The sequence below is a fragment of the Lissotriton vulgaris genome, unplaced genomic scaffold (genome assembly GCF_964263255.1).
Source record: "Lissotriton vulgaris unplaced genomic scaffold, aLisVul1.2 SCAFFOLD_2274, whole genome shotgun sequence".
NCBI lineage: Eukaryota > Metazoa > Chordata > Amphibia > Caudata > Salamandridae > Lissotriton > Lissotriton vulgaris.
This window is the reverse complement of record NW_028249176.1, coordinates 114981-132461: the sequence shown is the minus strand read 5'-3', so window position 1 is coordinate 132461 and position 17481 is coordinate 114981. Positions and strand designations below refer to the sequence as shown.

The 17481-nt window shown below is 49.1% G+C and overlaps 1 protein-coding gene across 1 annotated transcript in view; it reads right to left on the bottom strand.

The window, feature by feature from the left end:
- Window positions 1-15347, bottom strand: part of PEPD (peptidase D) — a 270142-nt gene extending 254795 nt beyond the window's left edge. The window contains exon 1 of the mRNA XM_086950268.1: window positions 15249-15347. Within this exon, the coding sequence (XP_086806394.1) occupies window positions 15249-15265 (17 nt within the window). The 5' untranslated portion in view covers window positions 15266-15347. The remainder of the gene's footprint in view (window positions 1-15248) is intronic.
- Window positions 15348-17481: the final 2134 nt, after the last annotated feature.

Here is a 17481-nt window from a genome sequence, read left to right as displayed (position 1 = left end):
AGTGGTCTGCGAGGCGACGTGCACATTTTTATTGCCATGGGCGTTCCCTTTTGCTTACTGTGGTCCCTGGTAATGGTCTCGGTCACTCACGAGTGCGATGGATATCCATTGTTACTCTGTACATTCCCAGATTGACAAAACGACGGGTAGTGAGGAACTGAGTGATTGTGTACCAGTCTCCAATCTAGCCAGTGATGACAATTCTTGCAGGAAACCGTCCCACCCCCCGCCTCCCAGCCGCTGAAAAGAAAATGGAGAAGAGACTGAGCATTCGGAAGCGCTGCAATATCTTCAACCTCTGTTATCCGCGTTTTTGACCAGAAATCCTGTAAGTGAATCTCTGAGCCCCCTGAAGAGACAGCAAAGGAGCACGCTGATATAGCTGCCTTTTACTGGCCAGGTGAGAGCGGCGCACCCGAAATTCCGTATAGTTACTCACAAATGGAAGCTGCAGCGCGACCTAGGTCATCGCGTGTGATTTACTGTCTTTGTTACCCATTTAGTTTAATTGCAGGTTGTGCTGCTTTGGGGTAGGGCAGTTGGCACAGACGGAGTCCCGCTTGTTACCCAAGTGTGCAAAGACGGGGGTTCCAGTGGTCTGCACGGCGACGTGCACTTTTTTTGGATTGCATTGGGCGTTCCCTTTTGCTTACTGTGGTCCCTGGTAATGGTCTCAGTCACTCACGAGTGCGATGGATATCCATTCACCCACTCTCCGCTTTTGTTACACGGATTCATCATACTTTGACCCCGCGCCTGATGTGGGTGTTTTCTGCAGCGTATAGATGGAGGGCTATTTCAATCCACCGCTATTATTTTGTGGGGGCGCGATATTAGGGACAGGGGGAATGCTACCAGTTGCGCAGGGAAGAAGGCAGTTTGGAAGACGACATATTGGGGTATCGGGTGAGGTAGTGTGAGCCCATTTTTCAGGACTACGCGTGAGAACGTTGAGGCAGCACAGAGGGGCGTGTTTAGGGACTGTGTGTGCAGATATGTGAACATATTCAGCCAAGAGGAATGTTTTGGATCCGTAAAAAACCCACAACCAATTCTACTGTGGCATCGACTTGTTTTAGAAGGAGGGGCTTTTTCAGAAGGACAAACTTTATAAAAAGTTGGCACGTCCATTTTATGGTATACAAAAAAACGGTAATATACATATATCAGTGCGAGTGGAGAAGGGGTCTACTGTGAAAAGGGCAGGTGCCAGCTCGGAGGGGGTCGAACACTGAAGAGTGTGGGTCACCTGAGAGGCCAGTGTGAAGGAAAACACATGCAACATGGGGTGCCAAAACAGCCCTGCGAAGGCACAGCCACACTCCCGAACCCTAATTCCTCAAGTCGATGCCTCATTTGCTCTCCCCTACATTTCCTCCCAAATATCACCCTTGTCACTCACAGGCATGTCTTTCAGGCGGCTCTGCTTCCAGGCGCTGAGTTTGTCAGTGAATGAGACACAAAGCGGTACAGGCGGAGCTTCTAAATCACATGGGAAACTGAGTAATGTGTACACAGAGAGCGCCGCCCCTTGGAGCTAGCCCTCGGATGCAGGGCCAGCCCTCGGATGCAGGGCCAGCCCTCAGTGACACCGCCCCCCTCATAGCCTAACCCAGAGGTCTTCAAACTTTTTGATGCCGAGACCCCCTTATAAAACCTTTTTAGGCGTAAGGACCCCCTTCCGACAAACGTTTCTAGAAACTGGTACTCCTCATCACCAACTTTTGAGAACCATAAATGCGCCTGTTAGACCTCATCACATCCATCCATCATTCATCCACCCACACTTTCACACATCCATCTTTCCACCCTTTCATCCTTCCATCCATACATCCATCCATCCACCCTTTGATCCTTCCATCCATACATCCAACCTTTACCCATCCACCCTTCCATCCATCCACCCACCATTCATCCACCCACCTTTTCACACATCCATCCATCATTCATCCATGCAACCTTTTATCCATTCATACATCCATCCAGCCTTTCCTCCTCCGATCCATACACCCATCCTTCATCCACCCTTTCATCCTACCATCCATACATCCATCCTTCATCCATCCACCCTTTCATCCATCCATACATCCATCCACCCACCCTTTCATCCATCCATCCTTTCATCCATCCATCCTTCATCCCCCCACCTTTTCACACATCCATCCATGCATAATTCATCCATGCAACCTTTTATCCATTCATACATCCATCCACCCTTTCATCCTCCCATCCATACATCCATCCTTCATCCATCCATCCATCCACCCTTTCATCCTACCATCCATACATCCATCCTTCATCCATCCACCCTTTCATCCATCCATACATCCATCCACCCACCCTTTCATCCATCCATCCATCATTCATCCCCCCACCTTTTCACACATCCATCCATGCATAATTCATCCATGCAACCTTGTATCCATTCATACATCCATCCACCCTTTCATCCTCCCATCCATACATCCATCCTTCATCCATCCATCCACCCTTTCATCCTCCCATCCATACATCCATCCATCTTCCATCCACCCTTTCATCCATACACCCCCCCACCTTTTCACACATCCATCCATGCATAATTAATCCATGCAACCTTTTATCCATCCATCCATCCTTTCATCCATCCATCCTTCATCCGTCCACCCTTTCATCCTTCCATCCATACATCTATCCTTCACCAACCTATCCTTCATCCATCCACCCTTTCATCCTCCCATCCATACATCCATCCACCCTTTCATCCATCCACCCGCCCTTTCATCCATCCACCCATCATTCATCCCACCACCGTTTCACACATCCATCCATGCATAATTAATCCATGCAGCCTTTTATCCATCCATACATCCATCCACCCTTTCATCCATCCATCCTTCATCCGTCCACCCTTTCATCCTTCCATCCATACATCTATCCTTCACCAACCTATCCTTCATCCATCTACCCTTTCATCCTTCCATCCATACATCCATCATTCATACATCCACCCACCCTTTCATCCATCCATTCACCCATCATTCATCCACCCATCTTTTTACACATCCATCATTCATGCAACCTTTTATCCATCCATACATCCTTCCTTCCTTCCATCTACCCTTTCATCCTTCCTTCCATCCACCCTTTCATCCATCCACCCTTTCATCCATCCACCCTTTCATCCATCCATCCTTTCATCCATCCATCCTTTCATCCATCCATCCATCCATCCATCCATCCATCCACATTTTCACACATCCATCCATCCTTCAGCCTTACATCCATCCATCCACCCATCATTCATCCACCCACCTTTTCTGTGCCTCTCTCATGGGGGGCAGGGGGGATCAGAATCTCTCTGTGTCTTCCTTCTTCTTTCCCTCTCATGGCGGGCATCTCTGTGCCTCCCTGCTGGGGGCGGGGGACGTGTGTCACGGGACCCACAGCTCCGGGCGCGCATCATCCATTTCACTCAAAGGGCTACACTGCAGCCTGCTCCCCCAGCCCCCCCCCCCCCCCCAGCACCCCCCCCCCAGCTCGTGTATGTGAGCCCGGCTGAAACAGCTTCAGGGACACACACAGTCACACCCGAGTACTTGACAGGTCTTTAAAAGACCTTTTACTTCTCAATGAGGGTTGATGTTTTTCACACCTCGGTGTGAATTAGGCCTCCGCTGTGAGCACCCTCGATCAGCCCAATGCCAGGAACTGCACTCTGCAGAATCTGCGACCCCCTTCCCAGGACTCCCCACAGATTGAAGACCTCTGGCCTAACCCCAGAGCGGGGCCATGTGTATGTGGCTCTGTCTGTCTGTGTGTGTGGCTCTGTCTGTTTGGCGCTGTGTCTGTCTGTCTGTCTGTGTGGCTCTGTGTGGCTCTGTGTGTGTGTGGCTCTGTGTGTGTGTGGCTCTGTGTGTGTGTGGCTCTGTCTGTGTGTGGCTCTGTCTGTGTGTGGTTCTGTCTGTGTGTGGTTCTGTCTGTGTGTGGTTCTGTCTGTGTGTGGTTCTGTCTGTGTGTGGTTCTGTCTGTGTGTGGTTCTGTTTTTGTGGCTCTGTTTTTGTTGCTCTGTTTTTGTGGCTCTGTGTGGGTAGCTTTGTTTGTAGGTGGGTCTATGTGTGTGTGTGGCTCTGTTTTTGTGGCTCTGTGTGGGTAGCTTTGTTTGTAGGTGGGTCTATGTGTGTGTGGCTCTGTTTTTGTGGCTCTGTGTGGGTAGCTTTGTTTGTAGGTGGGTCTATGTGTGTGTGGCTCTGTTTTTGTGGCTCTGTGTGGGTAGCTTTGTAGGCGGGTCTATGTGTGCATGGCTCTGTCTTTGTGAGGGTGGCTCTGTGTGTGTGTGTGTGTGTGTGTGTAGGTGACTGTGTGTGTGGGTGGCTCTATGTGAATGACTATGAGCGTGGCTCTGTGTAGGTTGCTCAGTGTGGGTGGCTTTGTATGTGTGTGTGTTTTGCTTTGTGTTTGTGTGTGTGTGGTTTTGTGTGTGTGTCTCTGTGTGTGGGTGCAAATGCAATAGGTCTCGCATTTGCGAGCGATTAAGCTATTGGCATTGTAAATGACAATGCCATTTATTTATGTTTTAAAAACAAAAACATAAATAAAAGTAATGAGCAATGCCAATAGCTCTAACTTTAACAATGCCGAGACCATTGCATTGTAAATGCTTGTTTTTAGTTGCTCAGCATGTAGGCCATTGTCATCTTGGCCCTGTGTCCTGCGCAAGAACAGTATTCTCCCACTTTCATTCCTTGTCTGTGCAAATGGTGTTTCATGAAAGGCCACGCCCCTTAAATATGGGCCACGCCTCATGAATGTGGGCCACTTTTTTCGTCAGTGCCCGGACCAAATTGTGATCCCAATCCGACCCTGAGTATATCCCATACAATGAATTGCTTTGTCATGCTTCAGCCTCATCAACCGGTCTCTACATGTCTGACCCACTGCACAAACAGTATGAATTTAAAGTCCGCATATAGTTCTGTAAAGAACGACCTCTTCAGGGCTGTGCGTTTGAAATAGGGATGAGTCAAATCTAAACAAACAATCAAGGGCTGAATATGCTGCTTGAACTAATACACGTTGCCAGTGTATTCAATATAAATTGTGCTGACAGACACATGAGGTTAGTACTTTAACGTTTCCAAAAAATTGCTACAGCTCTTTAGGGGCAGGTGGCAACTTTGGAGAGCTTCAGAGGAGTCTATCAAGCCAAATTAATGTGAAAGAATACTGGGCTAAACCCAGAAAAAATACGAGTATAAACTGGAATGTTTTGGATCTTCCACGGACAGCATCAGCCTCATGTGCATACAAGAAGCATTATAAAACCGGACATTAATAAAGTAATCCTTTCCCCATCTGAACTGACCACACCAGAGCCAACCTCCTCTCAGCAAAATAACAAGTCTAACAAAATGTCTGCACAGAGCAAAAACTCACAGCAATTAACTGAGGGTTAGGAATTAACTCAATAATAGGCGATAAATGGGCAAGTCACAAAAATCAAAATAAATATTAATAGCGATAAATAGTAGTGGGATTAGGAGGAGCTCATATCCCTCGCCAGGTCCTAGAGGAATTATGGGGTGCATGCATGCAACGTGCACTCACTCCCCCCCACCCCCTCCCCCTCCCCCACAATAGCCCCAGTGACCTAGCTTCGGCATTCTCCTATTTGAACACTCACTGGGGGATCCCGCTATGAACAGAAGGCTACAAGGATATTCCATTTCAGCATTGCGCGGCCAGAGCAAAGTTATGGAAAACTGCACCATGGCTACTGGATCTAACAGTTCAACTAACTTTTTCATTGCTACCAAGGCCTAATTAATACAGGAGAGGAGACTGCCCCAATCCACACACAAATGCAGCAAGACTTATCATACTAAAGAGACTTGAAATCCCATCCTAACTTGGATTTTCATGCCACGTGTTGCAACAAACATTTGTTCTTCGATTATCTCACTTTTCCGCCACCATGTAAAATCACAAGACTCCGAGAATGTGCTGAGGCAGCCATTGCGCAATCCTTGGTGTGGTGAGTCATCGCGTGCTAGGGGCTGGGAACATGTCCCCTAAATGACACATCATAAAGGAAATTGACTTTGAAAGTTAAATTGGAGGAACAAGCATAAAATGCACAACTGCGAAGAAGTTTAAAAAAAATCATACTAAATAGTAATGTTTCATGAGTTATTCATGACAATATCTCTTGAAATGAATATAGAACGTCGGTAGGAGTTCAACCTTACAATTCATGTCAACAACTTCGGCGCAATTAGTACAGTAATCAAAGGGGCAAATGTCTAGTGAACAATAACCTTTGATACTTAGTGGTGGCAATTATGTTCTCGATCTTATCGGAAAGCACGGGCCGGTCATCCCTTCTTGCAAGTAAAGCATTACTAAAGTCATAAAATCAACTAAAACTGTAGCTTAAACAGAGTCTCATAGAAAAGCTAGTAAACATTTATAGAGGTTAGTGATTAAAACCAATACATATGGACTATGCCTTGCTCTCTTATGATTAAGTTAGCTATTAATCCCATATAACCTCACGAAGAAAACTCCACATGAAGCACAAAATAAAAAAGGAAAAAAATATTGCACACCGAAGTAAAAGTCATGACACTGCGTGCAGAGTAATGCACAGGAGAATATGCATTGAAGTGAGGCAATATGTAGTAAATAGACCTAAGACAGGTACAGACCGAAGAAAATCACAGAGGGCCAGATGTACGACCGTTTGCTTTTGAGACTCGCAATTTAAGAAAAATTGCAAGTCGCAAAAGCAAATGTACAACAGTGTCAGACACATTTTTATTGATTCCCTGCGACCATATTATATATATATATATATATATATTTTCCCATGCATTCCCAAAGGGGGAGGGGACCCCTTCTAGTTTGTAAATGCTTTACCACCTACTTGAAGTAGGTGGTAAATTGCAACTGTTTTTCGACCGCAATTGTGGTTGCTAAACAGTCATACATAGGGCTCAGACTCGCTCTTAGGAAGGGACGCCCTTGAGACGCCCCTTCCTAATATCAAGTCGCAATTCCTAATTAGAGAGTCGCAAGTAAATTGCGACTCACAAATTAGGGTTTGTACATAGCCCTTAGGTATTTTTGCAGGTGCAAATGGGGCGCAAACCTGTTTGTGCATGCAAAAATACATTGTACATCTGGCCCAGAAAGTGCTATCACATAGCTTTGGCCCTATTCTCAGACTTCTAGCAATCATTAGCACAGGGGTATAGTGAATACCGGTTTTCGGTGGTGTGAGGTGCCCACTGCTCCCCAGTTAGGACTACCTTTTGCTGGCCAACCAGTGGACGGAAGAATTTTCCTCGCTTATGTTATGGAGCATTGCATCCATACTATGCCACGCTGAAATTTCTAAATTGTAGTTAGCTTACCTGGCTGTGCTGCTTAGTAGCATACAAACCAAACAATGGTTAAACAGTTCTTTCATCCCTACGGCCTCCAACGCATCAACCACATTGCCAATTGTCCAGGACCACCATTTATATCACCCTAACATTCCAGAGCAAAAACAGTACTTCACAGCTACTGACTCAGTCCCTCAAATTCCATTGACAACAGAATCGATGGTACATGTGTTTACGTCACCGTTGTGAATCATGGGAAAGGACGGAATAAAGAAAGAAATTGTAGGGGGCATGTTATGAAGTGGAGAGTGAGCAAAGACATCCATCAGGGGTAAGATAATAAACCATGCATTCACTGTAGGAGGGACTCTTCCCTACTAAGTACATAAGTATGTATATGGTATTTCTATAACGCAAACCTAGCCAAAAGGCAGCAGAGCAATACGTTTGGGAGAGTAATTGATGATATGCTGCTGTAATAGAATGGTGAGATGCGAGGCCTTCAGTGGGTGCCACAGTGGTGCACCCAATAGACAAGATGTACAGTCTTAAGTGGGTGGGAGGGTGAGACAGAACATGGGATCATTGATGGCATGAGAAGCAAGCTAACTGAATTCTGTCAGTAAGTGATAGTGCATGTTGATTAAGGAGACGCTCGGCAGGCACCTCTACTGGATGCTCTAGACCTGTTGACCCAGATGTGGGGCACTGACAAAGCATATTATCTTCCTGGAAGTTCCTGGCAAAGGAAAGCGATACTCTTGGAAGCAGGGAAGACTGTAAGGACACAGGGGCTTATGGGGCCAGCACTATGCTGACTCAAACTAGTCTTTACGGTCCTCCTGGTTCATTGGCTGGCTCATCTCAATCAAAGACATTTATATCGCGCACTACTCACCCGGAGGGTCTCAAGGCGCTTGGGGAGGGGGGGTCCGCTACTGCTCGAACAGCCAGGTCTTGAGCAGCTTCCTGAAGGCGAGGTGGTCATGGGTCAGGCGGAGGGGGTTCGGGAGGGAGTTCCAGGTCTTGGCGGCCAGGTAGGAGAAGGACCTTCCTCCTGTTGTGGCTCTTCGGATGCGGAGGACGGCGGCGAGGGCGTGGCTGGTCGATCGGAGCTGGCGTGTGGGAGTGTAGAAGTTGATGCGGTATCTCGGGCCTTGGTTGTGTAGGGCTTTGTGTGCGTGGGTGAGGAGACGGAAGGTGATTCTCTTGTTGATTGGGAGCCAGTGCAGATCTCTCAGATGTCCGGAGATGTGGCTGTGTCGGGGGATGTCGAGGAGGAGTCTGGCTGAGGCGTTCTGGATTCGCTGGAGTCTCTTCTGGAGCTTGGCGGTGGTTCCGGCGTAGAGGGCGTTGCCGTAGTCCAGTCGGCTGGTGACGAGGGCCTGGGTGACCGTCTTCCTGGTCTCGGTGGTGATCCACCGGAAGATCTTACGTAGCATGCGTAGGATATTGAAGCAGGACGAGGAGACGGCGTTGACTTGTCTGGTTATGGAGAGGGAGGAGTCCAGGATGAAGCCCAGGTTGCGTGCCTGGTCTGTCGGTTTGGGTGCGGTGCCCAGGGCGGGGGGCCACCAGGAGTCGTCCCAGGCGGAGGGCGAGGAGCCCAGGATGAGAACTTCCGTCTTGTCTGAGTTCAGTTTCAGGCGGCTGGTCATCATCCACTCGGCTACGTCTTGCATCCCTTCGGGAAGGTTGGTTCTGGCGGTGGTGGGGTCGTTGGTGAGGGAGAGGATCAGCTGTGTGTCGTCGGCGTAGGAGATGATGTTGAGGTTGTGTTGGCGTGCGATGGCCGCAAGGGGGCTCATGTAGACATTGAAGAGGGTGGGGCTGAGCGAGGAGCCCTGAGGAACGCCGCAGATGACTTCGGTGGCCTCTGTCCTGAACAGGGGTAGGCGGACTCTCTGTTTCCTTCCAGCGAGGAAGGAGATGATCCATTCTAGTGCCTTCTCCTGGATTCCGACGTTGCTGAGGCGCTGCACTAGGGTGCGGTGGCAGACAGGGTCGAATTCTGCGGAGAGGTCTAGGAGGATGAGGGCCGCTGTTTCTCCGTTGTCGAGCAGGGCTCGGGTGGCAGCGATGAGGGCGGTCTCGGTGCTGTGGTTGGCCCTGAAGCCCGACTGTGAGGGGTCGAGGGATCCATTTGTCTCGAGGAAGGCGGCCAGTTGCCTGTTGACGGTCTTCTCGATGACTTTGGCTGGAAACGGGAGGAGCGAGATGGGGCGATAGTTTTTAAGTTCGATGGGGTCCGCTGTTGGTTTCTTTAGTAGAGCGCTGAGTTCGGCGTGCTTCCAGCTCTCAGGGAAGGTGGCGGTGTCGAAGGAGGTGTTGATGATGTCCCGCAGGTGGGGTGCGATGACAGCGTTGGCATGTTGAAGACGTGGTGAGGGTAGGGGTCGGTAGGGGATCCGGTGTGGATGGAGTTCATCGTGCGGACGGTGTCTTCGGTGCTGATCGGGGTCCAGGCGCTGAGGGTGGTGGTGGGGGGCGTTGGTGCGGTCATGGGGAGCGTTGTTTGTGTGCTGAAGCTGTTGTGTATGTCAGCGATCTTGTTGTGGAAGTAGGAGGCGAGAGAGTTGCAGAGGTCTTGCGATGGTGTGATGTCGTTGTTTCCGGCGTTGGGGTTGGAGAGCTCTTTCACGATGTTGAAGAGTTCCTTGCTGTTGTGTGCGTTTTTGTACAGCCGCTCCTTGAATGCTGTTTTCTTGGTGGCGTGGATCAGTTGATGGTGCTTTCGGGTGGCGAGCTTAAGGGTGGTCATGTTGTGCGGTGTTGGGTCTCTTCTCCAGGCTCTCTCGAGGGCTCGGCAGTTCTTCTTGGAGCTCTTGAGTTCGTCGGTGAACCATGGGGCCTTCTTGCTGCCGGAGTCCTCAGTGGGCGGAGTCCTCAGTGGGGCGAGGTCGTCTGCGCAGATGCAGATCCACTTCGTGAGGTTGTCGGCGGCCTGGCTGGGGTTCGCGGAGCTGGCAGGAGGGTGCTGGCTCAGGGATGCAGCGAGCTGGTCGGCCGTGATCTTGTTCCAGCTTCTTCGTGCAACCTGTTTCTGGTGGTGGTGGATCGTGGTCCTTCTGAAGCTGAAGTGGACGCAGCTGTGGTCCGTCCAGTGGAGTCCGGTGGCGTGGCTGAAGGCGATGTCCTTGCTGGATGAGAAGACGGCGTCGAGTGTGTGTCCGGCATAGTGGGTGGGGGTGGTCACCAGCTGCTTGAGTCCGAGGTTGTCGAGCAGGGTGGTGGTGTTGTTGTCGTTGTTGTTCTCCAGGTGGAAGTTGAGGTCCCCGAGGAGGATGTAGTCAGCGGAGGGGAGGGCGTGCGGGCTGATGAAGTCGGCAATGTCTTCGCTGAATTGTGTGCGTGGTCCCGGGGGTCTGTAGATGAGGGTGCCTCTGAGGGTGGTCTTGGGGTCGGTGTGGATCTGGAAGTGCAGGTGTTCGGCGGTTGTCAGGGTGTCGTCGGTGTTGGTCGTGGTGCGGATGGAGTTCCTGTGGATGATGGCGATGCCTCCTCCCGTCTGGTTGGCGCGGTCTCTCCGGGTGATCTTGTAGCCCTCCGGGATGGCGATGGCGATGTCGGGCGCTGAGGAGGCATTCATCCAGGTTTCTGTGAGGAAGGCAACGTCTGGCGATGTGGTGTCGAGGAGGTTCCAGAGTTCGATGGCGTGTCTGTGGATGGAGCGGGTGTTGAGCAGGATGCACTTCAGGTGGTTGCTGCTGGTGTTCGGTTTGGTGGGTGCTGGTGTAGTGCAGGTCCGGATGCAGGTGAAGTTGCAGGAGTGACAGCTGAAGGGTCCATGGGTGCGTGTCGGGGTGGCTCGGTAGCATCCCGGGATTCGGCCGGTGTTGAGTGCGTTGAGGGTGGCGGCGTTGTATGTCCGGCGGGTGGGCTGGGGTCTGCGGGGGCCAGGGGTCCTGGCGCTGGGCGCGGTCCAGGCACGGACGGGCGTAGACGGGCTTACCTTTGGCGCACCTTCGGCGCTCATTCGGTGCTCCCGCTGTGCGGTCGCTCTGGGGGCGTCATAAGAAGGGGGACGGGAGGGCGGGTCAGCTGGGCGGCCAATGGGCCGGTGGTGGGCGGGGCCGCAGGGGGGCAGCGGCGGGAAAACTGGCGGGCGTGCGGCTCAGCTGTGGCTGGGCCGCTCGGATGGCAGGGGGGGCGTTGGCGGCAAGGAGCTGGGCAGGCAGGCACTGGCATAGGCAGGAGCAGGAGCAAGGGGGTGACCCGGCCGGGTGGTCATCTGTTGGTATACCAAAGTGGAGATTGCCCGAAAGCAAAAGAAACATGGACTCTTCATGCTCCAAGCAAGACAACAAGTAGGCAACACTTGGAGAGTACCTACAGTAGGCTTACCATCACTTATGGGTGTGACAGGTTTGCCTAGGAGTTCTAAGCTCTGGTGGCGAGTGAGGTCTCATAAGTCACAGTAACTTGCTATGATGTGTACCTGGTTCCGCTAACAGGGAATCACATGAAGGATTGGGTATTCCTGGGACAGATGTAATGGGGTGGGAAAACTAGATCTACCCATCAATGACTCAGAGACTGAGCCCACCTCGACATTATTGATAAGGCTCAAAAAGGTGAGATAACCACCAAGGTTCTATAGGGAGTGAAAAAGTAGTGTCTCAAGGTCATTCAGGTGACTCGCGATATGCCTTTCATTCATGAATAAGGGCACTCTATCTTGGATCAATATGGATTGTGTAATGCGTTCCTCATTGGTGGATTTTGAGATCCCAGCTCAGCTATCTGGATGGTGGTGGTGCTCAGATTTTTTATCATCCCTGTAGCAAGCAAGATGCTATCCTCTCTATCAGAAAATATGTTGACCCATGGCAAAATGTATAACTGCAATACAGGGTCCAGAACATCTGCATCTCAAACACAAAATGTCACTCACCAGCAGGCTCTCCACCAATCTCCCAACAGCTAACACTTTTTATGGTGCAATGATGTCAGGCTGTACCCCTTCCCTGGGCACACGATTCGGGCATCCCCAAAGGGCCTACACGCACTTGCCATAGACACTATGTTGTGGAAGCAGCAACAGCATAACTCGCACTCATAAATTATGAGTAAGAAAGAGCCTCTGCACCCAGAGAAGCAAAGGTGAGTGAGTATATGAGGGAAGTTGTCAGTTGGAATTGCAAACTACTACTCAACTGACGAAGGATCAGTGAAATATGTTCTAGATTTACTTCACAACAGGAGTATTACCACTGATCTGTAAAAGCTTAGCAAGCACTATACAAACCTATTCTATTTAGATCTCAAAATTACCGCTCACACCACTAGAGCAATATTTCATGCCACATTATTAATCTTCACTTAATTAACTTTTCTGATTTTATACTTTATTTTCCAAATAGCCATTTAGAGTAAACTTCGGCGATAGTTGAATGCTTGTGAAATAAGACCAGACATTAAAAAATAGAAAGGCAAGACGGATCAACTGGTAAAGGACATGATCGCATATATCAGCGGATTAGAGAGCACATCTCCATGTGTTTCACCCAAGCAGGCAACGCCCATAGGACTAAAAGGGCTTCAGCCCCCCACTCCCGTCGTGTGTCTCAGCCCAGGCTGCAGCAGCTCGAGCTACCATGGGCTCAGCTGGGCAGAGTCTTCTCGCCAGCACGCCAGAGTTTTTCACAGGCCAATTTGCATATTTACATACCTTTGTAAACTGGTTACAGAGGCTTAGTTTTTTTTGCTGTATCAAGTACCCAATGGGCCCCCACTCTGCCTATTCCTTACATTTGTATTTTAAATTTTTTGCAGTAGTGTGAGAATGCATTTCATAAAAAGAAATATAAAGTAGGGTTGCCAAAAAGAAAAATGCCAGCAATGTGTTGTTTAAAGAGCCTGCACAGACCTCATCCAGACATTAAAGAGGGTTATGAAACATTTGTTAAAGTATGTATTCATTGGTAATGTGACTTTTCTGTCTTGGCTCCCTTTAATTATCAGACATGGATGACTCGGGAAGTCCTAGAACACAATTTTAAAGTGCTTTCTAGTTATATTTGTTGTTCAAAGTATACCAAGATAAGTGTTGAAAATACGGCTGTAGGTGACTGTTTATTTTTGTACTGTCTGGGACATCAAAATATTGAGCTGGCAACCCTAATCATAAGACTGGAAGTTTGTTGCAGGATCAGCACATTATTTTTAACTCCACTCTTGATCCCTGATTAATGCCATCATAGCAATAGTTTAACTTACATCTGAAACCCTGCACCGCCATCAATAACATGCGGAGGTACTTCAAGTGTCTGGGAATGTAACGTGCATTCAGACAACTCACTCCTCATTCTCGCCCTTCACTTTCATGCTCACCCTGCACTCACAATATTCACACGCTCACACTGCACTCACAGTGATCACTCTGCACTCACAATGCACTTGCACTGTTCACCCTGTACCTCACCCTGCAGTCATATGAGCACACCACTCACCCTGCTCTCATGTGACACTTCACTCATCTGTCCCCTTCACTGCTCAATCTGCAATCTCACTCAAACACGCCCATTACCAACCTTGCAGTCATTCGTCCCACTCTGTACATACATACGCACCCAAATTCCTATGGTCACCTCACTCATCCTGCAGTCACTCCTCTTACCCTACTCTCACACTGTCATATCGCTCACTGCATACTCACATGGGCACTCCTGCCACCCACACAGAGCAGAAGGTTAATGTGCCTAGCTGCTACAAAGAACGTTTACCATGCAGATCACAGAACTGAGTGGGGGTAAACTATGAGTAGCACTATAAAAAAAAAAGGAAATGTTGTTCAGAAAGGTGCTATAGAGAGATGAAGTGCATTGCTGGTGAGTGGTAGTGAGGGAATTCATGGAGGAGGAAATGGGGGAGGAGAACCAAAAAAGACTGGTGCACTGCAGGCAACCATCTCTAGGGCCAGCACTGGCCGAGAGTGTTCTCTACGAACCCGTCCCCCTCCTCCCCAACGGATGTTCGGGCATAGTTGTGCCCCTGGTTTAACCCAATCACTTTTTGAGCAGTAACCTATGTATCTATATACTACATATGAACTATTTATTCACATGATTGGATGGGTTCTTAAATGTATTGCATTGGGTTTCTCTAAATTAACTAAACACTCGCACACTGAACATTCTACACTGTTTTTCGTGTCCCTCAATGCTCACAGGATACTCCACATCTGAGTATGTCTCAATAACTCGGCTCCCAGCGCAATATGCATGCTGACTCCTATTTCACAGCTCTATTTTTTGTAGGCTTTGGCCTACTTTACGATCTGTTTATAAAAACGTTTAAAAAGTTTTCAAAGACAGACATCTCTTCTATTTGGGAATGCGGATCGCGAGCGTGATTTGCTTGAAGATCACAAATTAAAACGGTTGAATTTTCACACGACAATCGCAAATAGATAGATATCTGCACGATTCAGAATACAACATTACAAAGCTGGAAGCAAAAATAATGTAAACAACAATTTTATCCATACGGTCCTTGACAAACTCAAGTATTCGTCCAGGACACTGCATCTGGAAGGATGCAAAATATCAGTACTGCAACCTCCAATTTCTCATAAAACGGAATAGGACCTCGCTGCTGTGTGAGTTATACGCAGTATCGTTGTCCTACCCAGCATGTTTCCGTTCTCGCTGTACCTAGTGATGTGGCACGTGTGTACCACACACACTTGTGTCGTTTATCTGCGATGCTTGCAAGGGCTCCCTGTTTACTCCGTGCATGCTGTTGTGCCCTAAGTATTTTTCTTTTAAGACATGTATTACTGTACCAGTGTCCCCCTCTCACCCTCTACGCATGGTTGCATCTGATGCCAAACTCGGAGCCCCTATCTTCGTATCAACAGCGGTGCTTAACGAAACTCACCCAGTTGAAGCTGCCATCCTGCCGCGGGAGTCTAGCTATCACGTGATTTTTCAGCTGAGCCAGAGTAACTCGTCTGGCAGGCAGTTTGCGTTCCACGCCTCATTCTCAACCAGACCCAGCTTCATATACTATGGAGGAGGAGCCGCCTGCCAGCCCTCCCCTCCCGGAGCCCCGCCTCGCCTCTAACTTGTTCAACTGGCAGACTAGAAAGCTTGATTCTGTAAACTGGTGGTAGGATAGACATCCCGGGACAGGCGGCTGATAGGTTACGTGATTATAAAAGTATTCTTAGCCTCTAGAAAACAAGCATCGGCAAAGCCAATAGGTCGTGCTTATGAGAGCTATTGGCTTTGCAGCACACTGCCAAGTTCACGCATGACATCAGAGGGTACACTATTGTGTTTCAGTGTGGTGTTCTGTATCACCTCACTAAAATGCAGAAGTCGCGCATTTGCACCACCTCCTGTTATCGCACATGCCAACAATGCATTCTAAAAACAAGCATTTACAATGCAACGGTCTCGTCTTTGCAAAAGTTAGAGCTATTGGCATTGTAAATGACAACATTTTTATTTGTGTTGGTTTTGAAACAGATAAATAAATGGCATTGTCATTTACAATGCCAATAGCTTAATCTCTCGCAAATGTGAGACCTATTCAGTGGTCGAAGTGGGGAAAAAAAGTAGGGGAACTGTGGGTGGAGAATCAGGGGGCGGGAATAACCGAAGATTGAATCAGTGGGCGGAGTCAGGGGCGTGGCTAGAAATAGCAAAACATACCAATTTTTAGTACGTTTAGCATTTCACTGACCAGTTGCAGCTTATAACATTATTTAATTAAAACAATGGATAAACATGTTTGAGGTTTAATTCAGGAAAAAGCAAACAGTCATAGGGAATACAGGTTTATGTAAAGCGTGTGAAATATAAGCAGGAACAACATGTTACCTTAATGCTTTTACTCAATGTTCAGAAATCCATGATTATTTCTTGTTTCAAACATTGAGGTCATGAATACAGGGCTCCTCCTGTACACATGTGTTAAGCAGGGCTCAGAAGAGAAAAGGACTCTTCAGGAGAATCTAGACTCACGGAAACCCACAAAGGCTCCTTCATATTCATGTCGCCAGCTAGCTGCTCAATCATAATATAGCAAAAAGAACAACTGAATGCAGAACAATATCATACATTTACCCCAGTACAGAGATCTGGGCCTAAATCCATTGTTTCTTTGCTCACCATGCCATTCCAGTTTGGACCCAGCCATATACAAATCAGTCTAGATTCTGCGCCCAATGGGAACAGTCCTGCCCCCTCCCTTCTCCTGCCCCCGTCACCGCTCCTGCCCCTGTCACTTCTCCTGCCCCGTCACTTCTCCTGCCCCCGTCACTTCTCCTGCCCCGTCACTTCTTCTGCCCGTCACTTCTCCTTCTCCTGTCCCGTCACGTCTCCTGTCCCGTCACGTCTCCTGTCCCGTCACTTCTCCTGTCCCGTCACTTCTCCTGTCCCGTCACTTCTCCTGTCCCGTCACTTCTCCTTCTCCTGTCCCGTCACTTCTCCTTCTCCTGTCCTGTCACTTCTCCTCCTGTCCCGTCACTTCTCCTGTCCCGTCACTTCTCCTGTCCTGTCACTTCTCCTGTCCCATCACTTCTCCTGTCCTGTCACTTCTCCTGTCCCGTCACTTCTCCTTCTCCTGGTCCCTTCACTTCTCCTTTTCCTGGTCCCTTCACTTCTTCTCCTGGTCCCTTCACTTCTCCTTCTCCTGTCCCTCCCTTCTCCTTCTCCTGTCCCGTCACTTCTCCTTCTTCTGCCCGTCACTTCTCCTGTCCCGTCACTTCTCCTGTCCCATCACTTCTCCTTCTCCTGTCCCGTCATTTCTCCTTCTCCTGTCACTTCTCCTGTCCCGTCACTTCTCCTGTCCCGTCACTTCTCCTTCTCCTGGTCCCTTCACTTCTCCTTCTCCTGTTCCGTCACTTCTCCTTCTCCTGTCCCTCCCTTCTCCTTCTCCTGTCCCGTCACTTCTCCTTCTCCTGTCCCGTCACTTCTCCTTCTCCTGTCCCTTCACTTCTCCTGTCCCTTCACTTCTCCTGCCCCGTCACTTCTCCTGCCCCTGTCACTTCTCCTGTCCCGTCACTTCTCTGTCTCCTGTCCCTTCACTTTTACTGTCCTTTCACTTCTCCTGTCCCTTCACTTCTCCTGTCCCTTCACTTCTGCCCCGTTCACTGCTCCTTCTC